We start from the raw sequence: 26,520 nt of genomic DNA, 5'->3' as shown, positions 1-26,520 counted from the left end.
GCATCAAGGGTGGGACAGCAATATAATTATGCGCGTGCAATAGAGACAGCAACAGGCGGGGCAATGGACGAAAATCTATATAATAAGCGTGTCTGCTTTATGTATATGTCTTATTTTAAGGGTTCCGTGCCTCAAAAGGAAAAAACGGAACCCTAATAGGATCACTCGTCTGTCTGTCACAGCCTATTATCTCCGAAACTACTGGACCAATTAAGTTGAAATTTGGCACACATATGTAAGCGTCCTTAATTTATCTGAATTTACCAACCGAACTCACTTTGACATATAAATACACAGCTTATAGTCGTACAGATCTTACAATAGGGTATTTGACTACTAGTCAAATCAGTTTCTTTTTTCAACCTGTCAAAACGATTTTGCTACTATAGAATTTATATGAAACACTAGCATGTGACGTCACGTTCAAATGATCTGCTCTTTATAGTTTTTAATGGGTTTTAAGATAGAAATTGTGTCTAAAAATAACTGCTGTCTACGTTTCTTTATTAATCTTCTGGTGCTTTATTTCATGCATGGTATAAAATGATTTATTTTAAATACAGTCAAATACCCTATTGAAAGAATTGAATGTCTACACTGACATTTAATTTCTAAATACGAGGTGTTGTATTTGAGGCGTGGCCTTTCTCTACATACAGTTAGATATATACATACATACTATATACCAGTACAATAAATGATACTCACGTATGTACGAGTATATTGTCTAGATTTTAATGTATTATACTTATTTGGCGATGGTGTCGTAGATATCCGTCCGCCTTTGACTTCTAATTGGAATTTGACTCCTGACCTCTTCTACCGTATCCAAATCTAAAAAAACAAGGAGGTTGTTAATGTAATAACGTGCTTTTTATTATATAACAAAAAGTTATTGATTGTAGAAGAGGTGTCTTACAAAAAAAAGGTGCCCCCGAGTTTGACAGCCTAACTAGATGGCGCTAACCGTCGCCATTATATATTTTTTGGTTACAGAATTGTCAAAAGTCAACTATTTACAACTGAAGATCGGTATCATGATCGGTGTGACCGCACAATGCACCATTTATTGCAAAGCATGATCTTTTCCTATAGGTTGTCTATCTATATTTACCACACAGGAGTGTTGTTTTAAGTTTTGCCCATCCATTTAACAGCGTACTTAAGAAAACAAAGCAATGGTTAAATAGGTTTACCGCAAAACAGGGTAGTCATAAGTCGTTAGAACTATCTTGAAGTTCCGAAGGATTAAAAGACAAGTCAAGATCGTATAGTCTCTTTCTAATGATAAAAAACAAAATATAGATCCAAGTTTTTTCCTTTAGGGCTCATTTAGACGGTGCGCGAACTCGTATACGATTGTAGTTACATTGCGGACCATTGAAGTGACATCAATTTAGCCGATCAAATAACGCAATGTAATGAAACTCGCATGCGAGTTCTCGCACCGTCAAATGAGCCCATTAGGGCTGCGATAGGCAGACACTCATATCAGCACGTCTGTGCATATTGAGTGATCAGCACATTTAATGTAGATCTTGCGCCTCCACTCGATAAGGGATTTCCTCTTCTGTCACGTAGAATAATTATATATAATGATAGAATAGCAAGTATTGTGGAGATTAGAGTGTACAAGCTGGGAGACATTACATCTGTTAACCTGTATACTGTGTTTGGTGAATCAACCCTTCCACCCCGGCACTCTGCCTATTTCATGGCCGTGCGAGTTTCATTACATTGCGTTATTGGATCGGTCGGCTGAATTGATGTCACCTCAATGGTCCGCAATGTAACTAAAATCGTGTACGATTTCGCGCGCCGTCTAAATGAGCCCTAAGTCTGTCTCACTCACCTATATTGCCCGTGAGAGTGCCTTCCTTTTCATCCAGCGTGGCGACGACGGCGCCCCAGGGGTCCACGAGCGCGGAGTGCCCCCAGGCCACGTAGCCCGCCGACAAGTCGCGCGCCGGGCTCACTAGCGCCACCCAACTGGGAAGGTTCAATGTTATAGGGAGCGTGCATCAACTATAGGAGCCGTCAGATTTTTGTCACGAGGCGTAAATGTGAAGTTTATGCTTCCGATGTAGCCCACAAGATGGCAGAACGTAGTATGCACAAAAATCGTACGAGAACGGTAGATACTTGATTTGGCAATGTACATGATATGTTAATGTTTCCGATTCAGGCCACAAGATGGCAGACCCTCCAACGCGCACGGTCCCTATACTGGAATTCATATATGTCAGTAGAAAAAGGCGCACAATTTTGAGAATGAATGAAAATTGTTAAATTGACAGCTGCCTGCCCCATTGTAGAATAAACATCCGACTTACTATCCGACTTGCATCCGAAGATGCTAGAGCAAAATATGTAAACGGGAAAAATATAAAAAAAGTTATTAAAATGGACTTGTTGCAATCTAACGACCTTAGTTACATATAATAATAATTTTAGTTATTATAAGATAGATATATGTATCATGATTTCTTTTTCTTGAACTCCCCATCGGCACACAAACCTCCTCAAGGTTTTGCCCACGATGGGTCCTGTAATATTAACATGCATGTAACTTGTATTATTCAATAAATTAAAAAAAAAAAACTTACAGTTGCTGGTCGGTGGCTCTTGCGCGCGCGAGGAGCTCCCAGTGCTTGGGGCCCGTGGTCATGTTGAAGGCGCCCGGGTAGATCAGGAGGGAGCACCCTGTATGCACAACAAAATGGGAATGAGGGTCGAATCTTTACACAGTGCCATCTAGAATTCGGAAGAGTAAAGCAAAAAAATCAGTTTAAGTGAAAAAAACCGGACTCATTTATACTTTTCAGATTTTTCCCTTTATTTGTAGTTTAAGACGATATTATTTACTTGCCAAATTTCATAGTTCTAAGTCAACGGAGAGTACCCTATAAATTTTGATTCCCTTGAATGTCGATACATATGCTTTCTGCGGCATAAACGGGAGTATCTTTTTTTACGTTAACTTAGAAGTCTTATGTTTCACAGCTTCAAGGGACCCGAGTTGAGTATACCTATGGTTTAAATTTCAACTCGATACCTCCACGCGTTCCCGAGATAAACGGGCTTGACACGCAGACAACAAATAAGTGATCCTATAAGGGTTGCATTTTTAGGGTTCCGTACCCAAAGGGTAAAAACGGGACCCTATTACTAAGACTCCGCTGTCCGTACGTCCGTCAGTCCGTCCGTCCGTCCGTCTGTCACCAGGCTGTATCTGACGAACCGTGATAGCTAGGCAGTTGAAATTTTCACAGAAGATGTATTTCTGTTGCCGCTATAACAACAAATACTAAAAACAGAATAACATAAAGATTTAAGTGGGGCTCCCATACAACAAACGTGATTTTTGACCGAAGTTAAGCAACGTCGGGCGGGGTCAGTACTTGGATAGGTGACCGTTTTTTTGCTTGTTTTGCTCTATTTTTTGTTGATGGTGCGGAACCCTCCGTGCGCGAGTCCGACTCGCACTTGGCCGGTTTTTTTCCTTTTGAGGTACGGAACCCTAAAAAGTTAAGACATCATAATTATAAAATAGTTGGTCAAGCAGATCTTGTCAGTAGAAAAAGGCGGCAAACTTGAATAATGTAGGGGATATCGTCCCATAGAAAATTACAATTTCGCGCCTTTTTCTACTGAAGAGATTTGCTTGACCAACTGTGTATTTACAAATGGTCCGTTTCATTGTGGACGATGATCTCTTACCTTTGTTGGCCATAAGGTGTGCCATTTCCTGGAACCGCAGGTCGTAGCAGATGCCGAGTCCGATCCTCACGCCGTGCACCTCGAACGTGGTCAGCTGGTCGCCAGCTGACAGCACTTCGGATTCTTTGAACGTTATCTTATTTGGAATGTCGATGTCGAAGAGGTGCATCTGGATACGAAAAGATAGGTTTTTTTTAACAGCAGAATTGTCCGAAAAATATCTTTTTTTTTATTAATATTATGGGTAAAGCCCTCCCCTCGTTTCTAAATTATTAAAGTAAAGAAAAAACGTAAAAACTGCCTCAGGCGCGACAGATAGAGAACCGTTGGAAGAAGGCAGCTCACAAATAGTCATTGTTCAAATTCTTGAGGTACACATATGACAGAAAACTGACATCTTTCGGCTGATATTATGACGATGATGAAAAGACACACCCTTGAAGGTTCTGGCTGGACATGGCGAGGAATCTTGTGTGCACTAATAGTTTAACATTAACAAAAGGGGATGCTGAAGACTGTGCAAAGTGGACGGAAGGCGGACCAGGCGACCTAGCCAAGGTGATAATCGACTGCGCTTCGCCATCGAATCGCTTTGTCTCTTTATCACTCTTCCATATTAGTGTGACAGTGACAGTTGCGTTTCGTTCGCTACGGATCGTTAGCGATTGGTGTCTACGGGGCCTGTAGCTCGGCAGCAGCAGCTGAGATGTGGGAGAGAGACGATGAAGTCCCAATGACACCGATTGTTATCCAAACTGTACGTATAAATCCATACTAATATTATAAATGCGAAAGTGTGTCTGTCTGTTACCTCTTCACGCTTAAACCGCTGAACCGATTTAGTTGAAATTTGGTATGAAGATAGTCTGAGACCCGGGAAAGGACATAGGATACCTTTTATCTCAGAACTCACCCCTTAAGGAGGTGGAAATTTGTATGGGCAATCAATAACCGCTGAACCGATTTAGTTGAAATTTGGTATGAAGATAGTTTGAGTCCCGGGAAAGGACATAGGGTAGTTTTTATCCCAAAAATCTCCCTTTAAGGGGGTGAAAAGGGGGATGGAAGTTTGTATGGGGAATCGTTAAAAAGCAGATTGGGTAAAAATAAAAGCTACGCAAATTACTAACTCCACGCAGACGAAGTCGCGGGCAAAAGCTAGTATTTCATATACCTTCCTGTGCTGCGCCAGAAGTTTCCCGCGCGCGTCCCACACGGTGCACGTGTTGTACAGCTTTTCCCCGCACCGCTCGGGCACGGTGCCTCCCACCACGCACACGCCGGCCTCCGCTGCCGCCTTTGAGAGCGCCCGGGACGTCTCCCCCACGGGGACTTCTTCCGCGTATTGCTCGAAGAACTCTGAAAGACAAGAATATACCTAGTATTTTATATAATCGTGACATAATAATGAGCTTGTAAATTGTACCGTATTTTGGCAATATAGGAAATATAAGCCGCAGACAGGAGCTTAAATTGTAGAGCGGCATTCTATTCTGCCAAAGAGCTCTCTAGACTAGAATACTATGAGGACACAAATTAAGTTACTTAAATTAGTGTATTCTCTCTAGAATAATTCTTTTTTGTATGCTTCCTTGATCCGGTCCGGTTGCGGTCCGACACGCACGCACGTAGTCATGTTTATTAATTCTTTGAAGCAATTTCATTCAAGACAAACGTGTTTACAAAAAAGTTGCTGGAAATCTGAAGGGTTGTGCGACATACACAATTACACATGTTTATAGTTTACAGTAGCGCTCACTTCTTGGTATTAGCACAGTACACTAAATGATATTTTATAAGTGTTTTTTTACCCTTGGACAACATACAAAAATTTGACCTGTGACCTTCTTTTATACGAATTTTTAAGTACCAAGGAGGCTTATTGAACTCACTAATTTCTCTTTTTGTGTTAGGCGGCCTTTACACTTGTAAGTTTTACTTACGTAAGTAGGGACACCGCTATACTACAGACTACACTCTACAGACATATATCATGAATATCGTCATAGAGAAAAAAATACATAGAGTGCTCACTCCATACATCAGTTTTAGTACCAAAAAGACTATAAGCATCTAGTATCGAGTAGCGGAACTATCAGTACTGCTACTTGACAATAGATGTAGCACCGACCGGAAAATCTTATGCTGTTGAGATAAGACTTTCCGGTCGGTGCTACATCTATTGTCAAGTAGCAGTACTGATAGTTCCGCTACTCGATGCTAGATGTAGACACTGAAATTAATAGTCTGAACTGATGTATGGAGTGAGCACTCTTGTCTTACTTATTTCTCTATGATATCGTTATCTCATTCTAACAAATAGCTTTATCCCTACTTAAGTAAAACTTACAAGTGTATCTTATTAGGCCTTAAGTTAAGGGTCAAACAAATAAAATATTGCCTGTTCAAAAGGACAGATAATTTAGGAGATCTACCTTACACTTACTAGTGCCATATGGTGAGTTAAAACACTCTGGCAGGGCCACCAGCTGCGCGCCGGCCTGCTTAGCGCGGTGGATTTCCTCCACTGCCCGCGCAATGTTCTTGCTTTTGTCGGGACCAACTGCCAGTTGGACCAAGGCAATCTTGAACCCTGAAGCAATGTGGGGAATACTTAACTAAATTAAAAGTAAAATGGGATTGGTCCAGTGGACTAAATCCCAAATAATATGAGGATTTTCAAAACTTCTGATTGCAGAGATAATAATTATGTATGTATGTAGTCTCTTACTTGAGGTATTTAAAAAAAAGTTAATGTGATCATTCAATTAATGATATGACTGTAATGTATAGATACAAATGGTCGGTAACATTTTTAATTGGATATAATGAAATCTATGGTGTATAAGTATTATGGCTTTTTCATCTGCCGAAAGACCAGGGACCCATTGCATAACATTTTACAACTCATAATACAAGCGGAAGTCTCTTTCTAATAAAAGGGAATGAAAAGAGGCGTCCGCTTGTATTACGAGTTGTAAAATGTTATGCAATAGGCCCCAGGTCAAACAGTTTACAGTTACTAGTTTTTACAATAGTGACTGCCATCTGACCTTCCCTGTTTTACATTATTTTAAAAGTATAGAAGAACAGAATAATACGAGGATTCTCGTTTCATAATTTGTTTTTTGTATGATGGTGATAAATAACAAGTTTGTGGTTAGTTGTATCTATGCATCAGAAACTTTATTGTAAGAGTAAAATAACTTTATTCTAAGTATCATAAAGAAGCATTTAAAAGGCATTAAATAGTTATATTCATGCGAGTGGAAGAAGTCAACAATGTTATCATGTATTAATTAAGCCTGTTATCAGTACTGACATAATAATGATAGGTATACATATTTTTTTTTTAATAGACTTAAATACATAGTTACTTAATCGAAAGTGGGTTTTAGAAAAAGGAGATTTAATCCAATAATAGAGAATTTATCTTAATAGTAATTTATAAGCGCGCATACATTATAGTTATACGAATTAATTGTATAAATACTGATACTGTACCGCGAAGAACTTTAGGGGGTTTCTGTAAAAACCGAGGGTGGACCGCGTCAGTGAAGGTACCCTCATTACTATCATCGGAAGAATCATTACCTCGTTTTAACATTATAGAGTAATGAATTCCGTTACCACCACGATATTTCTTGAAACCTGCACGATCACTCGGCAACGAGACAAGACAACTACAAATAATGACATTAATTACTCGGCCGGCTGACGTGACAATGACAGCTAAACTAAACGCTGAACAGCTGTTCGACTTGCAGAACTGGCGCGGTGTTTTTAGTAATTAAATATATAATATATATTTTTGTACGTGTATAGTAAAGAAATTTTACACATGTGAATAAATAACAAAATGTAAATTACTTTATGTATTTTGTGATTCAAATATTAAGCGCTAACTAAACGCTACTGCTGTTATTGTCACTAGTGTCACTGTCAGTTGTCAACTTGTCAGTGTCAGTTCGTTCCATGGTTCTTTTCTTTCTTGAACACATGACGCTGTAAAGGTTGTGTATTTATATTAATTTTCCCCACATCGCATTCCAGTTCAAAATGGGGAAACTGGACGTAGCAATTTTACGTTATTTGACGGGGGAGGACTTCCGCGTGTTGACCGCGGTATGTGTTGAGCTCAAAGTGAAATTCAGTGATTGGTCCACATTATCCCTAACCTTACTAATTTACGTGTCGTTTTAGGTGGAAATGGGCATGAAGAACCACGAGCTGGTGCCGGGTTCGCTTGTGGCGTCTATTGCGAATCTCCGCCACGGCGGAGTACACAAACTAATGAAGGAGTTGTGTAAACATAGGTTGCTGACGTACGAGCGAGGCAAACACTGTAAGTTACAGAGCTCGCTCTGGAACTCTGGGCAGCATACAGCATGATAGCAATAAATAATCTAACATATGAAATTGATACAACATATGTACATCCGGAGGGCATCAATTAAGCCTTAGGATGTTACAGACATTTATAAAACTGCTGACTGGTGCAGCGTTTGCCACTAGAAGTCAGTAACACTGGGACTGCATATGTGTAAAATCGTCCTATAACATTTATTTGATTAATTTAGTAACAGGGTACCCAAGCAATAGAGCTATAAATTGCTGATTTTAAAAATTTCCTTGACAGATGATGGTTACCGACTCACCAATGCTGGCTATGACTACCTCGCGCTCAAGGCACTAACCAACAGGAAGGTGATTGCCTCATTCGGCAACCAGATTGGTGTGGGCAAAGAGTCCAACATTTACACGGTTGCTGATGAAGATCATAACCCACTATGCTTGAAGTTGCATCGGTAAGTTCTGAATTTGTTAGAAAGTTATTTCATATCAAATTATCTTGTCCTCTTCACTTAACTTATGGTCACTAAATATTTTTTGTGACCAGACCAGAACAATAATAACTACTTAGCTAAGAAACTATAGGTAATATAAAATTAAACAAAAAATCATTGCTAGATTAACTGCTTAATATTTAATAATAGATTTGTCCATCTATACTGTATCAGTGGCCATCAGCTCTGCTACTTTGTGGGCATCCATTAAAGATAAAGATAAAAGATAGTTTATTCAGGTAGGCATATTACAATTTGCTTATGAACGTCAAATAAAGCTACACCGGCTCCAACCCTACACCTCTGGCCCGAGAAGATTTAAATCCCTCCTCAATTGGGGTAGGGTATCCCAAATATCCCAATACCGGCAACAGACTCGGCAGGACCAGGACAATCTTTTCAAAAAAATACATCTTATAATTAACATGCATTACGAGTAAATAAGGAAAAAATACAATTTAGGGATTACGTTCAAGTATTACGTAACGCAATTTTTGGATATTCCCCCCCCCCCCCCCCCCCCATGTAACGAGCCGTAACATTTTTCTGTACCCCCCCTCCGGCCTCCCACTAGTAAAACGTTACGTAACCACCAAGTTACCATTTTTTTACCTAAAGGCCACAATTATGTGGCGTAAAGTGCCATAAAGTGGCGAAAAGTTCTGAAGGGCTAAAAAACAATGTTACGTAACGCGTAGTTCAAACCCCCCCTCCCGCCCCTGTAACGCATCGTAACGTTTTACAAGACCCCCCCCCCCCTCCCTCCAAATTCGTTACGTAATACTCGAACGCTCCCTTAAATTACTATAGAATTCATGCAATTATACACATTGTTTATTTAAGATGAAGCATATATAAATCATGTTGTATGGTTAATATGCTGAGGCACCCCAGAGGTGCAACGGGCTTTCTTAAGCTCGTGATATGCCTTCCCAACTTCAGCAACAGTATACTCATGCTTTAGTGCTGGGATCACAAATGGCGGACCGCGGTCCGGATCCAGACAGTAGAAATGGACTCGAGTAGAATTGGACCGTGGTGGTAATTTTATTTTAAAAACTGGACTGAACAAATTTATTGGTGACCTCTGTTCTAGTGTGTTGATCTTGTAAAATCCTGCAGGCTGGGCCGCACATGTTTCCGCAACGTCAAAGACAAGCGCGACTACCACGCGCATCGCCACCGCGCCTCCTGGCTGTACCTGTCGCGCATCTCTGCCACCAAGGTAAATTACCTTAGCTTAAAATTCAATTTCTAGCAATGACAGATCCCTTAGTGTAGTAATGGGCTGGCTAAGATCCAAAATTATGATTTCGATAATCTGAGCCACCAGCATGTGTATATCCGTGGGACACGGCACAGATTCAAATTCCGCCAACATTTCTTCGGTTTCAATGACGGTGCAGCCCTACCTAACCCATCTACCTCCACCCTGCACTAGCACATTTCTGTTTTTTTATATTTTTGATAAACGCTTTGACCTCTTGCAAAGTTCAGAGATTCAATGTAGTAAAAATATTGGCCTATCTTACACAAATTGATCGATCCTATCGACCTATGTTTAACAAAATAAATGAAAATGAAACTGAAACTGATCAAGAAAATCCTTTCTCAAAAAAAAACCTACTTTCAAAATATCCTGTCTTAAATTTTTTGCCAAAAAATTGCAAAAAGAAGTTTCAAAGATGGAACCTTTATACTATGGAAATTTAAACTGATACATAATATATTTGCAATCACAGGAGTTTGCATACATGAAGGCCCTGTATGAACGCGGGTTCCCCGTGCCCCGCCCCGTGGACTTCAACCGACACTGCGTGGTCATGGACCTTGTGCGAGGAGGGCCTCTGTAAGTATCTATGACTTTTATGGAAATCATTATCTATTTAAAAAAAAGACCTTTTTAACTATCGTTTGTAAAACTTGATTGTTCCAAACTATACAAATTCTTAGAATGATGTAGGTATAGTTAGGTGAATTATCACTTTCGCTATTTCTAAACGTGATTTTATAATATACATATACTGGTTTGCCGCACTGAACTGATTTTGACACTACTGACACTAGATTTTGCGTTAACATGAACAGTTTCTAACCTACATACATTATAATGACGAAGCCTGTTGCGGATATCATCCTTGGTATGTTTGGGACGAAGCATGTTGCTGATTTGCATTTGTAGCCACCGGACGAAGGCTGCGTTGCGGATTTCTTACATATATAACTAGAGTTTTTTCTTGAATAAACTATCTTTTTAGTAGATTAACTCAATGTCTGTAAGCATTAATATGTCTTATTGTTAGTTATAATTGGTTATACTTATATAAACGGCTGTTGTTTTCCTGAATACCAATAAAACATAAAAAAAAAAAAAAAATCTAACATAAAGTACATTAAAGTGGTCAGTTTAAAATATCAAAAACTTAATTTGTTTTGTTATTAAATACTCGTACAATACGGTCGTATCATATCATAAACAAATCAATGTGACATTTTAATTGACCACTTTAAAGGGCTGCCGAAGTGCCGACAGTTGGCTAATGATTTTAATAATTGCAGCACCCAAGTCCGCTCCGTCCCGGATGTGCCGGCGCTGTACGACGAGCTGATGTCGCTGGTGGTGCGCCTGGGCAACTGCGGCGTCATCCACGGAGACTTCAACGAGTTTAACATCATGATCGACGAGGAGGGAAAGCCGATCATCATCGACTTCCCGCAGATGGTGTCTACGGAGCACGCTAATGCTGAACTGTGAGAACAAGTATAATAACAAGGTTGCATAACGTCGGGTCGCATAACACCATCCACGGAGACTTCGAGTCATGATTGATGAGGAATAGGGAGGGCTCCCGGTTCTGGTTTTCTATACTTATACAGTACCGGAAACGGGAATTCCCGGTTCTCCCCATACAAACTCAGTACCGGGAGCATTCCAACTATTCCCAACCATTTGCTGCGTCCTGCAACACCGTCGACGCGCTGCTGTATGTGTCCCGTCTGCACTACCTTACGAAGGTCGATGATATCGTAAAGTATGTGAAAGCAAAAACCGGATTCATCCTGAGGGTAGCGAAGTTGGAATCTCGATACAATGCGAATTTTAATTCGTTTGTGGTGACCGTTCCGACTGAACATCTATCGACCTTCACCAAGGAGGAGTTTTGCCCGAACGGTGTCAAGTTTCGGCGGTTCCGCGGCCGGTTCCCTGACACTGCGGGGTTGCGTAATGCATCGCAATCATAATGTGTTTTTTAGTGTTTAGTTATATTTTTATAATATGTATGCTAGTTTTTAAGGTATTTATGTATGGGCCACTAGTTGCCTGAAATAAAAGATTTCATTTCATTTCATTCCGGAAGGGAAACCAATCATCTTAGATTTCCCGCAAATGGTGTCTACGGAGCATCCCAATGTAGAACTGTGATTCAACATATCCTTTTCTTAACTAGTTATTTGTCTGAACTGAACTGAACTCTTCTAAGCGAGTATTTTCAAGTGGGTTACGACTATGGGCATATGTGGATTGAACAATGGTATTCCTGTTTCCAGATACTTCGACCGCGACGTCCGCTGCGTCCGAGACTTCTTCAAAAAGCGCTTCGCCTACGAGAGCACCCTGTACCCGCGCTTCAGCGACCTAGAGCGAGAGGACGAGCTAGACAAGGAGGTCGCATGCTCGGGCTACAAACGAGCCAGGGATGTCGACGATGAGTTGTTGGAGGTAAAACATTTTATTATGGAAAGAGTTGCTGTTAAAATGCATCGTCGAGATTTGAACTCTCGATCTTCAGGAACGATAGTGCTAGGTAACTTCGGGGTTCGAGGCGAAAACAAGTATGTAATGCATTTTAGATATCGTACTTATAATTCACACTAAAAGTACCTGGGTCAATCAACTATTTCTTGTTGTTATTCTGTCCCATCAGCGAGGAGACAATAGTAGCATAGATTGTTAGAAGAACTGCTGTACCATGTTCTACTAACATGCTCAGTAGATGTCCCATTGTGGAAAGGTCTTAATATCTTATTGTTTTCGGGGGCCCTTGCGGATACACTTCGACCCATAGGAACCCAAGGTCTTATATAGTTATAAAATGCAAGTTTGGTTCATTTAAATACGAAAAACCTAGAATTTTAAGAGTGACTCAGGAGACCGTAACCATAGCAACGTGTGACAAGACAAAGTTGATTAACCCACCTAATCACGAGCATCGGTTTATTCGGTTTCAATGTACTCAACCCATTGTTCGTCTTCACAGGAACTTGGTATAGGTCTACAAGTGAGCGACGACGAAGATTCCGAAAACGACGCACAGACAACGAAACATTCAGATAGCACACAGGACACAGCTTACGACAACAAGAAATACAATGGAGAAGAATTAGCCGCACTTAGGAAACAGGTGAACGTTCAAAAATTACCCTATCCTTACGGAGCGTGCGTGATCTGTAGAGGGCAGCACAGTATATCCCTTTTTATTAACTAAAGTACAGTTTCCGAAAATCGAATTTAAACTGTTGTGAGACATGCTAACATTGAATAATTTTACGGTTTAGACCATAGAAGGTAGCATCCTATAGAAGTGGTCTACGCGTGCCTCCGTGAGGGACAAAACATATAAATTCGACCAATGATAGCGTCGCATTGCGCCGCTATGATTGGTCGAATTTATTTGTTATGGTGGGCAACAAATGAATTCGACCAATCACGGTGGTCAATTTACGGTGGGGAATAAAACAAGATGTGAGACTGTGACAAGGACAAACAATAATAGCGCTTTCGCTGCTACTCCTACTGAAAGATACATAAGACTATCCCGTTCTGTCAGTTATCCCCACCACTCATGCCCAATCCAGTTATACTAGATTCATGGTTTAGACTCACTTGTTTTTAGTCACTCGCGCGACATGTTTCGGAGAGCCTAGGTCTCCTTTCTCAAGCACTTACAGTGCGAGCAGCGTTCACGACGGCCGTGTATCGCGTACTGCGGCACGCCGCGTCGCACGCTGCGCGCGCGCCGAGTAAACGGTTGGGGGCGAGGTCTTCCGCTGTTATTGTAGGCGGGCATAGTGGTGTCTTTGGGCTTTGGTCACCTAACACTTGTAGCGATACACAGCACGAACTCACTATGTCCACTACACTGTCACAACACTCACTGGTATTCTGCTAAGGAATCACAGGCTTCCATGCTGGCGGCACAGCCCAGCCGCTATCCCGATTGAAATTAGGGCGCCGCCCAATCTCGATCGCTTCACGTATCTTACGTGGTATTGCCTTGTCGAATCGAAGATTGTGCGACGTGCCTGTACCCAGGGCGTGCTCTGCCACTGCGGAGTTGCTGCAGTCCATCTTCTTTACACTCCGTATGTGTTCTACGAGTCTAGTGGACACGTTGCGTCTGGTTTCTCCGATGTAGGACTTACCACAATCGCATGGTATCTCGTAGATGCCCGGGTTACCCAGCGGATCCTTGTCCTTTGGAGAGCGCAGCACACTTCTAATTTTTATATGAGGACGGAAGATTGTGCTAATGCTAAACCTCCGGCGTAATAGGCGTCCAATTTCATCCGTCACTCCCTTAATGTACGGTAGGTAAGCAGGTGCTCTGTCCGCTGTATGCTTCCTTCGAACCGATGACGAACCTGCTGCCCGCTGGCTCTGTCTCCAACCATACCCATTCCTCTCCAACACCTGTCGTACATGCCGCAGCTCGCCTTGTATATGACACCGTAAAATTGTAAACACTCGTCATATTATAATCTCGCTAGTTACATTATAAACTGACGGTAGGGAGATTATAATCTAACCTAACCTAACCTACGTTAGATTATAAACTGACGGGTTCACAATCTTACGGTGTCATATATATTGCGGATCACAGAGACGTAAAGTCTATTTTTTTATTCGGTAGACTGAAATGACAGTTAATAGTATGAAATGACATTTCATGTTCATACTATTAACTGTCATTTCAGTCTACGGAATTAAAAAATAGACTTTAGAGCTCTGTTAATCAGTGCACGTGGGACTGACGACAAGTGTGCGGGATGATGACAGTTTCCGATTTATACGTGACATACCACTTACAATTTGTCAAACCCGTGACGAGTCGATATATTAACTTAGCGGCTAGCGTTTTCAAACCTAAATTTAAATTGTCAAATTCAAATTGTATGCTTTTGAAATGGTGATATCAGTTCAAATAAATAACTAAGGTACCTACAAACCACATCTATAAGTACATAATTTGAATATCCTTTTACCTACAACTTCATGTATCGCTATTCCAATGCTATACAAGAAAGGCAAAGTTCGCGGGCGCATGCACGCGGGTGCCATTGTAGGTAAAATCCGTCGCACGCGTCCGCGCCAGTTAGCAACGCTCATAATATTATCGGGTTAACGACGGGCTCCGAAAAATAAGTAAGTGCTCACTACATACACGGTTATCCTTACTTACTAATAAAAAGTTGTATAACGCTATATGTTTGTTACAGGTCGAGGACTCGATCCAAAACGACGAAACATCCATACAACGCCTCACCCACAAAACAGTATCCCTAGAAATCCAAGACGAGCCCCCACAACTCATCGCAGTCACAGAACACAAGCTCACAGAAGATCAACTCACAGATCAAGACAAGCTCACAGAAGAAGACGATAAGCTCACAGAGCTGGATAGAAACTCGCAGAAGTACCGGTTGGCTATGGTTGAGAAGGCATTGTCGGATGTGAGGTCCATGCGGTCGTATACGTCGGCTAGCACGATAGCGCCGGAGGTGGTGAAACAGCAGGTAAACAGGGGCCTATTTCTCGAACGGTATTAGACTAATATTATTAGTGTGTTGCCATAGTAACCCATACGATTTGACAGTTCGTGGACTATTAATATTAGTCTAATACCGTTTGAGAAATAGGCCCCAGAACCAGGGATGTTGCGGATGCCTATTTTTTGACATCCGCGGATTTTTAAAGGCTCACATCCGCGGATGCGGATGCGGATGCGGATGTCAAGATAGGTACATAAAAACGTCAAATATTACATTTTAGTAATTTTTATTTAAAAAACCGGCCAAGTGCGAATTGGACTCGCGTTCCAAGGGTTCCGTACATTAAGTCCCACTCACGCTTGACTGCTAATTTCTAATAGGTTTTTTGGCTAATTACTAAATTACCTAGCAGTCTAGCACTTACGCCGATGCTAAGACGTTCCTGTACCGAACTGTTCCACATCCGCATCCGCATTAAATCCGCATCGATTTTATGCGGATGCAGATGTTGAAAATAATGCGGAAGTTCCGCGATTGCGGATGCGGATATTCGCAACATCCCTGCCCAGAACTATGATACTATCATTATCAGTTTATTATACAGTTGAACATCGATAACTCGAACCAAAAGCAAAATCATCACGAAATAAAATACTATTACAGTTTACATGGAGCTACTTTTCCGCACTAGTGTGGGAATGAGCACTTTCCGTGCGTATGTCGAAAGTTTAAAGTGCCATATGTACTGTAAAACGCTGTACGATACTCGTGCGAATGGGTAATTGGCAACTCGTGTCGATTTGAATACCTTCGGTCGTGTTTTAATTAATCGCCGCTCATTGCGAATTTCCTACTTTCCGCACTTGTATCGTAAATAACTATTCTTTTCCTTTCAATTATGGCCTAAACCTCATTACCTCGTAATATTTAACCTCGTTAAAACGAAGTAACCAACAATTCCCTTTATTGTTTTTCAGTACAATTCTTATCTCCATCGAAAAATGAAATGTTGTATCTTCCGTCTGTGTAACTTTTATTTTACTATTTGTTCACTGTACGTTATTTGATGTCTTTCTCCTCTTGTCTGTTACCCTCCGTGATTCTGCTCACTTGATGGTCTCATCGGAGACCAGCGCTGCAAGCCACCAGCAACATGCTGAGATGAGGCCATTTCGTGCCACTTTAATCTTATTTTGTGTTTTCTTTCATATTATGTATTGTCTGGGCTTACGAATAAATTATATTCTATTATATTCTATTCTATTCTAAATTTCACCTCTATTACTCGTAAAAATAGACGTATTGTTTTATAACCTCTGTAACTCGAGGAAAACAATGGAACCGTACTTAAGCGTTTGTATAATTAACTAGCTTTTGCCCGCGGCTTCGCACGTCCCCTTTAGGGGATGAATCTTGAAAAATCCTTTCTTAGTGGACCCCTAGACCTTATAAGGAACCTACTTGCCAAATTTGGACTTTCTAGTCCCAGCGGTTTGGGCTGTGCGTTGATTTAAGTCAGTCAGGTCTTTCACGTTTCTATATATAGATTACCTCTCTAATACGAATTATTCATTCACTTTATTACCTAAAAAAACTTAATCACGTATAAACAAGACCAAGTTGGGACAAACAAGACCAAGTGAATAGGGATGGATAATTTTTAACGATTCCTAAATATTTGCATTTTGCAATTTGAATTAGCCATTTTGTCTTGGCCAGGTAATAAAATAATTAATTTCATTTTTTAACAGGTAAAGAAGAATCTAGAAATCAGACAGAAGAGGACAGAGAGGAAGAAAGCAATAGCCAAGGGAGAGGCGAGTGCGGTCACGCGCCAGAGACGAGAGAACAGACAGACGGTCAGAGAGAGCCACGGCATCTGGGGGTGGGCGGAGTGAGGGTTAATATATCTATATTGTAGACTTTGTAGTTTTATTACACACTAGATGTAAGCAGGCGATTTCGTCGCGTTCCTACAAGTACCTACAAGTGAATGCAGCCCACACCAGGCGTGGCTCACTCCGCGATTTCGTCGCTTTGCTACAGGTAGCTAAAAGTACATACGTTCCACACCAATATTGGTGGCTAGCCATAAGCCGCGCGTGGCGCTGTCGCCACCTAGCGGCCATATCTGTGCTGATCGTAACAGACGTACTATTATTTATTCTGTGCCCACACCAATTTTGGTGTCTAGTCATAGTAGTTGCCGCGCACCTCTATAGAACGGATGCCTGCTCGCGCTTGCGCCACCTGGCGGTCATATCTGTCGTAATAGACGCGTTTTGTTAGAGAGTGAATCTTCTGTACCTAGTACTATTATTTATTCTGTGATGTAAGGCAGATTATGTTAGAAATAAAGAGGCAAGAGCGGACTTGTACACAGTAGAGATTAGAGAACATTAGGTTTGATGACACGTGACAAAATCACAAAGTACGTTTGCTTGGGGAAAGTCTTTCTACGTAAGAATTTTTAAGTTAATTTTATTTATGCATTAGTTTAATTATCATTTAATTAAGTTTTTATATTTTTAAGTATTTCTAACTGTTTATTTTCCCTACGAGCGTTACTTTTGCCCCTTTTTCTTACCCCACCAAATTAAGAGCAAACTCCTTGCGTAGCGGGCATGTGATATGGTGGGATGAAAGTCAGACGGTATTAGGAATTAATGTGGGAAAGGCAAACCAGGGAAAATGAGCTGTGTAAGAGATCATATGAAAAGAAGGCATGTGAATGATGAGATCATTGGCGACAGAGAGGTATATAGAAGAAAGACTCCAGTATCCAAGTAAATGGGACAAAGGCAAGCGAATTGAAGATTGCTTGGAGCTAGTCTTCCTCGGTGGGCGGTGGGTCTGTGGCGGCGGCCTCCAGGTCCAGCCAGTTGTGTTCGCGCAGGTACAGCAAGCGCAGGTACGCCTCCACGCACAGTATCTGTACAAGAGCACGTCAAAACTGTATTTTTATATACGAGGGGCGTTCAAAATATTCTCGGTATTGATATCTTACGACCTCTTCTAAAATTTCTTTCGTTACTGGCCGCTAAGGTTTATTCATTGTCATTAAAAAAAAGTATAATTCGAACCGAGATAGTCTTTTGTTTTTCTGCAATTGCTGAACAAACATGAACATCATGTGCGAATTGACAATGTTAACTAAATTAGAACATCGATGCGTGATAAAATTCTTGACAAAACAGGGTAAAAATCAAAAAACCATAAAAGAGGAAATGGATTGTGTTTACCGTGAGTCTGCTCCTTCTTTATCTACCATTCAAAAGTGGTCAAGCGAGTTTAAACGCGGAAGGGAGAGTATTGAAGATGACCCTAGACCTGGCCGGCCTGTAGTAGCTACTTCACAAGAAAATATTGATAAAGTGGAAAAACTTATATTGGAAGATGGTCGAGTGAAGGTAAAATCTATAGCACAAGTAACCAATCTCTCTATTGGTACCGTACATGATATTATACATGACCATCTTAATATGTCAAAAGTAAGTGCAAGATGGGTTCCGCGAATGCTGACTCGGCTTCAAAAAGACATGCGTGTAGCTTGTTGTTCCGATTTTATTGACCTGTGCGGTGAAAATCCTGATGAGGTGCTGCAAAGAATAGTTACTGGAGATGAAACCTGGGTTCATCATTATGACCCAGAGAGTAAACAAGAGTCCATGCAGTGGCACATTAAGGGTTCAGCTCATCCCAAGAAGTTCAAGGTCATCCCTTCAGCTGGCAAGGTCATGGCCACGATATTTTGGGATTGTGAAGGAGTATTACTAATCGATTATAAAGAAAAAGGTGTAAATATCACAGGACAGTACTACGCTAACATTCTACGTCAATTAAAGGATGTAATTAAAGAAAAGAGGCGAGGAAAGTTAACCAAAGGTATTCTGCTTCTGCATGACAACGCCCCCGTCCATACTGCTCATATTGCCAAGGCAGCTATTGTTGAATGTGGGTTTAAAACTGTTACTCACCCACCGTATAGTCCGGACTTAGCCCCCAGCGACTTCTTTTTGCTCCCCAATCTTAAAAAGGATCTGCGTGGAAATAAATTTTCTGACGATGAAGCATTGAAGGCGGCAGTGGAGGAGCATTTTTACACGAAAGATAAAAAATATTTTTACGAGGGATTAAAAAAAATAATTGATCGATCTTTTAAGTGTATGAACATAGGGGGGGAGTATATTGATAAATAAAAATATCAAACTTTTCGTACTTGTTTGTTTTCATTCTCATACCGAGAATATTTTGAACACCCCTCGTATATATTTTTTATATAATGTATTTTTTTCACTTGATGGCCTCATCGGAAGATCAGCGCTGGAAGCCACCAGCAACATGCTGAGATGAGGTCATTTCGTGGCACTTCAATGTTATTTTATGTTTTCTTTATATTATGTATTGTCTAGCACACGGCCCACCCCCGGCCATAACGCCAGCGATTCTAGGGGTGTTACACGCGCGTTGCCGACCCTTTAAAAACTACAATTTTGGAAGAACTTCATACCGTCGAGAAAACCTCAGCAGGGAGCTCATTTCACATCGGGAGCGTCCGTGGAAGGAAATTCCTCTTAAACCGGATAAAGCGCGACCATTTAGGTTGATAGGGTAACCCTAGAGGGTTTGAGGATGAATATATCCTGCCGACGGCGAGCGGTGCGGCAACATAAAGCGGCCGTTGGCATCATGTCAAACAATTTTTCAGAGCACACTCCATTGAACAAGCGGTAAAAACATACACAAGGAGGCAAAGTATCTCTTTAAAGACATATTTAATTACACAAACGGGTCTAACGCGATATAATTTCATTGTTTTTACCTTTAATTCCGGCGTTTCAGCTGAGTTGCACCAGCTGTGGTCACGGAAAGACCAAGGGCTTTAAAGGTTCAATATCGCTTGTGTGTTTGGGATCTTCGACTGAGTCGAAGGGTCCAAGCTGGCATCCAGGTGCTCCTGCCCAAAGGTGACAGAAGTGCTCTATATGGGGTCCGACTGGCGACTTATATAACAGCAGTCTTTGCCCCGGAGTAAAGAATCGCCTCGCTTTATTGAACACACCGATCTTTTGGATGCCACTGCATTGGCAGATGTTTAAGCAAAATGTGGGAGCGCGACTATTATCGTCATATTACGGTGCAGAGCAGAGGGCCTACCGCCAAAATTGAAAAATAGAGAATCGTTATCTCTATCGCTCGAATACGCAAGAGCGATAGAGAGGCAGATAACGATTTTTCGATGTTGGCGGTAGGCCCTTTAGCATAGTCGTGCAAACAGCAACACTCTTAACTGTCCCATGTCCCATCTGTGGACCTTATGCCTTTCGTAATAAGGTTTACGAACTGCCAGTTCAGTAACATAGTGTTCGCGATGGTACTCTAGCAAAGAAGATAGCAACCGACCCACCACTTCTAATGAGACACCATAATGCATAATGGGCTCACCTGCTCTGATTCGCTATAGCCGTCTAGCCGCACCGTGTACCCGAACACACTGGTGGATATTTTAGCCTCCGTCACGGCCAGGTAGTTGTCCTCCGTGAAGAACGGGTAGTTCTCAATGCGGTACTGTCCGGGTTTTATTGGGCAACTCATTCTGAAAGTGAATTAAAATGTAAATGTGAACGTCGGGTTCTGGTGCTTATTTGAAGGAATAGGTGTCACGTCGGTAGTGGTCCTGTGACTGATAGGTACAGGGGGTACATCCCCGCTGCGAACGATCGGTATGGTCATGTGTCGATTGGAAACTTTGTGAGACGGGCTACCTAGTTATTACCTAATAGATACTTGAACTGAACTACTCGAAACTGGTAGTCTGGAGCTCAGGTAGTAAAACAATTTGCTGTAAATAAGTACTCTATATCAAATTCTTTCGCTACCTACCTACTGGTGCAAATGGTGCAATCTCCGTGATCGACAGAAATTGATGAAGTTCTTCTGACCGGTAGGTAGTCGCCTGGGACTAATGCAGACATTGGAAGAACATTTTGTTGAGGTCGAAACCTGGCAAACTAATATATAAACACGAGCTAGAGTGCAACAACTGCGTAAGCGATGTTCATGTGACTAGTAGGAATAGATACTCGCTTGGGACTCAGGTAGTGGAAGAACATGCTGTAGAGGTCGAAACCTGGCAAACTCTCGCCGCTGCAGCCGCCAGAGACGACCGTGAATGACCGGTAGTGGTCGCATGTGTCGGTGTTGCGTATGTCTGCGCATTTCTGCATCGTTGCCTAAAATGTAAGTGCATGATGTATTTCGTTACTGTTCTTTTCTATCTGTAGATAGTATATAATATATAACATATCTTTATTTCACTAGGTTCAGAAGGTACTAAGTCGCTTGCGAGAGAGGGGACTTGATCCCCGCTCCGGTTCATTCCTGGTGCAAAGGATCTATTACGATTCAACGCGGAAACGCAGCGCAAACGTGTTGGGAACTTCTGCGTGAATGACTCGATGGTGGGTTATTTGACTAGATGTTATTGGTTTGGTTTTTTGTGCGCTTTTTTTAAGGTACTAAGTAGCAATAATAGGTATTAAGTAAATAGAACCCTACTCCCCAGCTTGGTCCGACTGCCCATCTTCCCTATCACCACAAATGCATATGGACATTTTACTATGGTAAAAATCAGAGATGCGATTTATTTGAAATACTTCTATTTAAAATGCAAATACAAAATGCAAAATACCTATTTTGTATTTTGCATTTAAATGCCTTTTAGTAAAAAACATTTTGTATTTTATTTGAAATACTTTTCGAGATGTATTTTGCATTTTTAATATTCATTTCAAAATGCAAAATACTTTGTGATTAAGTTTAGCCAACATTACCAGTCAAACAAAATGAAATGAACGAATGACGCTTGTATTGCCGAATTTGACCGATAGAGGCGTCTGCTAGCCATGCGCGCCTTATAGCCGTTTATAGGCGAATTAGACTCTCGCGCGAGCCACGAGACGAGCCGCGAGCCGCGCCACGAGACGCGAGTCCACCGCTTACACTCTCGTTCGGCTTGTCATTCGGTTATAAACCTTATGCCGTGCCGTTAGTGTTTAAATTATATTAGCTCGACGAGCTTGCGAGCCACAAGACGAGCCACGAGCCCACCGCTTACACTCGCGTCTCGTGGCGCGGCTCGCGGCTCGTCTCGTGGCTCGCGCGAGAGTCTAAATTGGGGGTTAGACTCACGGCTCGGCTCGCGGCGCGTCTCGTGGCTCGCCTCGACACACTCGCATTCGGCTTGTCATTCGGTTATAAACCGTGCCGTTAGTGTTTAAATTATATTAGCTCGACGAGCTTGCGAGCCACGAGAGTCTAAACTGGCTATTATGTCTGACTAGTGTCAATGTGAAACGAAAATGACGAACATTATCTATTCTATGGCTATTCTCATGATAAATATATACCTAAAATAAATAAAAATATCTGAGATTTGGTCAAAAGGTATTTTATTTTGAAAAAGTATTTTGAAAATACCTATTTTGCATTTAGCATTTGAAATACAAAACGCAAAACTATTTGGTATTTTGCATTTGAAATAGTAAATCTGAAAAGTATTTTGCATTTTGTATTTAAATGCTTTTTTAAAACCATTTTGTACATCTCTGGTAAAAATGCATAACCTTGAAGAAAACAACAAACCTTGACATCCCAGCCATCACTGAAGTTCCCAGTAATATTAAGCTGCCCCGACAGCATGAAGTCGTAGAACCGGCGCATGATGCTCAGCTCGGACACCCTGACCGGCATCTTGTAGGCGTCGGCGCACGGGCCTACACGGCTCAGGAATAAGTGTGTTGGGGCTACGGCGGCGCGTGACATCACCAGTGGAAGGTGGAAGAATAGGGGCAAGAGCTTTGATAGTAATAAGTACATGTCTATGAGAGTTTTGGGTGATATAATATTAGAGAAAAGCTGCAAGGTTCTGCTGATTCGGTCAATTGGGAGACCCAGAAACAATGCCCGTCTCTGCTACCGCTCACTGTATTGATCTTGTAACGATGTGATTTTACTGCTATCATCACTAGTCAGAGTTGTGCGATATGCAGTGTTGTATTCAATTGTTTTAATTTTAAACTGGCAGTTTTTTCGACATATTATTTGGGGTCGGTACACGAAATTTTCTATTTATTACTTTCCAGGTGTAAAAAGTTTATCTTCGGCCGACTTGTTATTTTTTTCGTTTTTTAGAATAGGTATACGTGATATTCGGTGTTTTTATTTTAGCGAATAGACAAATATGGTGAACGTAAAATGAAGGCCAAAATGATGTAAACTTTGAGTGTGGCATTTGATACTAATGAATTTCTGATAACTTTTTAATGACGTATGATCGTCGATCACATAATTTAGATTAGGATGATTATGTGATTTGGTTGTCTGCATTTAGGTAAACATACCTTCCATAGGTGAGAATATTGCGATAGTAGTGTATTGGCGCACTTAATAAAACTTTTTTTTATTTTAGGCACTTAATTAGGTAGGAAAGTGGCACACAACAAACATACTGACACCTAACGAAAAATGTTTGCTACCATTATAGATACATCCACATACCATAGCAAATTTAATTGTCCCTATATTGAAATCCTTGAAAATGTCGTAATAATTGTAATTTAGTGATAGGTTAGGAATATGACTAGGCTACTTAGTCTGTTTTAATAACACTGATTTTGTCTGGTACCTATATAATTGTAACGTAGAACCTTAATTTAACCCCCAATAATTTAGCCCATAACCTAAAATTTTATCTGCTCAAAATACAAGTAGGTACAATACAATACTCTTTATTCCACATCTCAATAAAATAAACGATACAAATCACGATCTTACACATTAATATATTTGCAAGAGACGAAATAAAATTCGTTTTCAATGTAAAACCCGCCGCTAAAACGGTCGGTCGTGTGACTCTTATTATTATACCTATGAGAACTTAATTCACTCAATTTCACCTCTAATGTTTGGGTGAAATTTCGTTGACTTCATAAGTTGATAAACCTGCAGGCAAACTTTTCCTGGGCATGATAAGCTTGTGGGTGTGAGTGACCCCATATTATCATTGTTAAGGTTAACAAACAAGTAAATTGAGAGATATGTACAAATTTAAACATTCTGTGAAGTATATAAATTATTTTTATATGTACATAGAGCCAACCGGGCTAGTAAGGACCTACATGATCGGTGCGACAGTATCTCACCTGCGAGATGATAGACTACCTGTTATGTACCTTAGAGAGAAAGACAGGTCCCTCTCAGGTAGTTTATCTCGCAGGTGAGATACTGTCGCGCCCCTCCTGTGCTAGGCATACAGTTCAATTGTATTTAGTACTTAAAAAGCTTGTAGTTAACATCATCATCATAATTTTAGTCATTTGAGTAATCTCCATTCCGTTCTTATTTCTGCCACTGTGTTAAGCTCCTGGGGGCCTAGCTAAGATGACAATGGTTGATAAAACACGCCAATAGAAACTTAAACAACGTATGAAAATAGTCACGTAACTCTTCGTAGTACTTATCTGTCACCCCGATTCATTCAGTCACGTTTTTCCATTTCGTTTGGCGATGTACGATTAATTGTCATAAATATGTATAATGGCTCCTCTACACGATGGGCCAGCGCCGGTCACTCCAAGGGACGCAGCCATGCGGTAGAATGAGATAGCAATATCACTTGCTCCCTCTAACGCATAAATGCGTCCCTTGGAGTGGCCGACGCTGGGCCATCGTGTAGAGGAGCCATAAGAGTATTCTAGCATTATGAAAACGAAATATATATAGATATATATATTTCATTTTCATAATGCTACAATAGTACCTACTCTTATACAAGGAAAATACCGCTTCACTTACACTACGCGTTATCATTTGAATAAATTAGCTTACTTAGCTTGACATTGAGTACCTAGTTCATTATCTCGACTAAATGAAATCAGAGTAAACAGTCTTGAAGATGTGTTGGAAGTTTGTAAATAATAAATATGTGAATATCTAATGTTTATAAAATAGGCCCCTGGCCTAACTGATTTCGGTCACAGCGACGCGGCGGTAGGTCTATTCGGTGTATTCCCATTTGTCCCCGCCCCACGTACGTGGGAATATGGAATATGATAACATTGATAACACATGATAGGTATTTATTCCCATCTGTGCCCGGTGGGGACAATATCACAATTATCGTAGTCTGTAAGATAAACGATATGAAAAAACGCCGGGCCATTACTACCTACTCATCAAGAATACGTTACTGACATACCTACCTAAACTTTTATCGAAAAAACAACATTAGGTATAGGTATGCCTAGCTGTAGAGTAAATTTTACAATAACATTCAGAAAAGCGCCAGGCGCGCTCGCAAAAAATGTCAATTGATAGAAAAACGTGTGCGCGTAAACGTGTGTGGCAGCTGGCTAGCTAGCCGCGTGGGCCAATTCACAAAAGGCCTGTGAATAAAGGCTACCTCATATGCGTTTTGCTGACGTGTCTTGAACGTAATTGGGAGAAATCAAATACAATTCACGCCAAAATAAAAATAAGTTAATATAGTAAATGTCGGTTATAAATATTTGGCGCGAGGCATGAATACAAAGACCTAGACAAGATGATATGATGTGATGTAATATAAAAATATTTCAAAAAACTAACTATTAAAATCCTTACCTACCGCAGCGCAGTTCGCATGGTTTAATCAATTTAATCATATAAAAAAATCACTCCCTCGGGAGATACGTAGTATCTTCTTAGGCTGCGGTCGTACTGCAGACGCCGCACGCAGCCGACAACGTCACGTCGCACGCAGCGTCTGAATGGTGTGTTCGAGAATGCTCGGGAGTGGTCGTTTTCGCTCGCTGCGTGCGGCGTCCCCCCCGCCAACACCATTCAGACGCTGCGTGCGACGTGACGTTGTCGGCTGCGTGCGGCGTCTGCAGTACGACCGCAGCCTTAGTAGTTTTTTTTATTATTATAAATGGGCTTACTCATGGCCACAGACTAGCCGAGGCGAAGACGTAGCCTACGATGGAGCGAGCCTGCCCGAAGGTGCCTGTTCAAGTGTTCACCCTTGATTTGAAATATAGACGCCGGCAAGAATTCCATTCCTTGGCAGTGCGCATAAGAGGAAGCAAAGCGCTTCGTGCGAATTGGTGCGAGTTTGTGCTCGGGAGTAAAATCAGCTATGTAT

The 26,520-nt window shown here is 41.2% G+C and overlaps 3 protein-coding genes across 4 annotated transcripts; 1 reads left to right on the top strand and 2 right to left on the bottom strand.

Moving 5' to 3' along the window:
- Positions 1-718: 718 nt before the first annotated feature.
- LOC134656334 (omega-amidase NIT2) lies at positions 719-7,411 on the bottom strand. Of its 2 annotated transcripts, none has more exons than XM_063511849.1 (7): positions 7,225-7,411; positions 6,167-6,313; positions 4,895-5,079; positions 3,721-3,889; positions 2,607-2,703; positions 1,853-1,989; positions 719-834 (listed from the first exon to the last, which is right to left on the bottom strand). In XM_063511849.1, the coding sequence occupies exons 1-7, from the start codon at positions 7,325-7,327 to the stop codon at positions 749-751; spliced, it is 924 nt and encodes a 307-aa protein (XP_063367919.1). In that variant the 5' UTR covers positions 7,328-7,411; the 3' UTR covers positions 719-748. The 2 variants fall into 2 exon arrangements, with proteins under 2 accessions (XP_063367919.1, XP_063367920.1); XM_063511850.1 differs by having other exon boundaries at positions 7,315-7,411.
- A 291-nt stretch (positions 7,412-7,702) lies between these two features.
- Positions 7,703-17,255, top strand: LOC134656498 (serine/threonine-protein kinase RIO2). The gene is made up of 10 exons (XM_063512058.1): positions 7,703-7,845; positions 7,924-8,065; positions 8,360-8,528; positions 9,690-9,792; positions 10,310-10,416; positions 11,127-11,318; positions 12,117-12,288; positions 12,827-12,970; positions 15,066-15,362; positions 17,090-17,255. Exons 1-10 carry the CDS (start codon positions 7,780-7,782, stop codon positions 17,234-17,236), a joined length of 1,539 nt encoding a protein of 512 aa, XP_063368128.1. The 5' UTR covers positions 7,703-7,779; the 3' UTR covers positions 17,237-17,255.
- Positions 17,256-18,165: 910 nt separating this feature from the next.
- Positions 18,166-23,216, bottom strand: LOC134656542 (uncharacterized). Its single transcript, XM_063512101.1, has 4 exons — positions 22,983-23,216; positions 21,426-21,571; positions 20,784-20,934; positions 18,166-18,270 (listed from the first exon to the last, which is right to left on the bottom strand). The coding sequence occupies exons 1-4, from the start codon at positions 23,214-23,216 to the stop codon at positions 18,166-18,168; spliced, it is 636 nt and encodes a 211-aa protein (XP_063368171.1).
- Positions 23,217-26,520: the final 3,304 nt, after the last annotated feature.

This window comes from Cydia amplana, chromosome 18 (assembly GCF_948474715.1).
Source record: "Cydia amplana chromosome 18, ilCydAmpl1.1, whole genome shotgun sequence".
In the NCBI taxonomy this organism is placed as follows: domain Eukaryota; kingdom Metazoa; phylum Arthropoda; class Insecta; order Lepidoptera; family Tortricidae; genus Cydia; species Cydia amplana.
The sequence above is the reverse complement of the archived record's forward strand: the minus strand, read 5'-3'. Positions and strand labels throughout refer to the sequence as shown.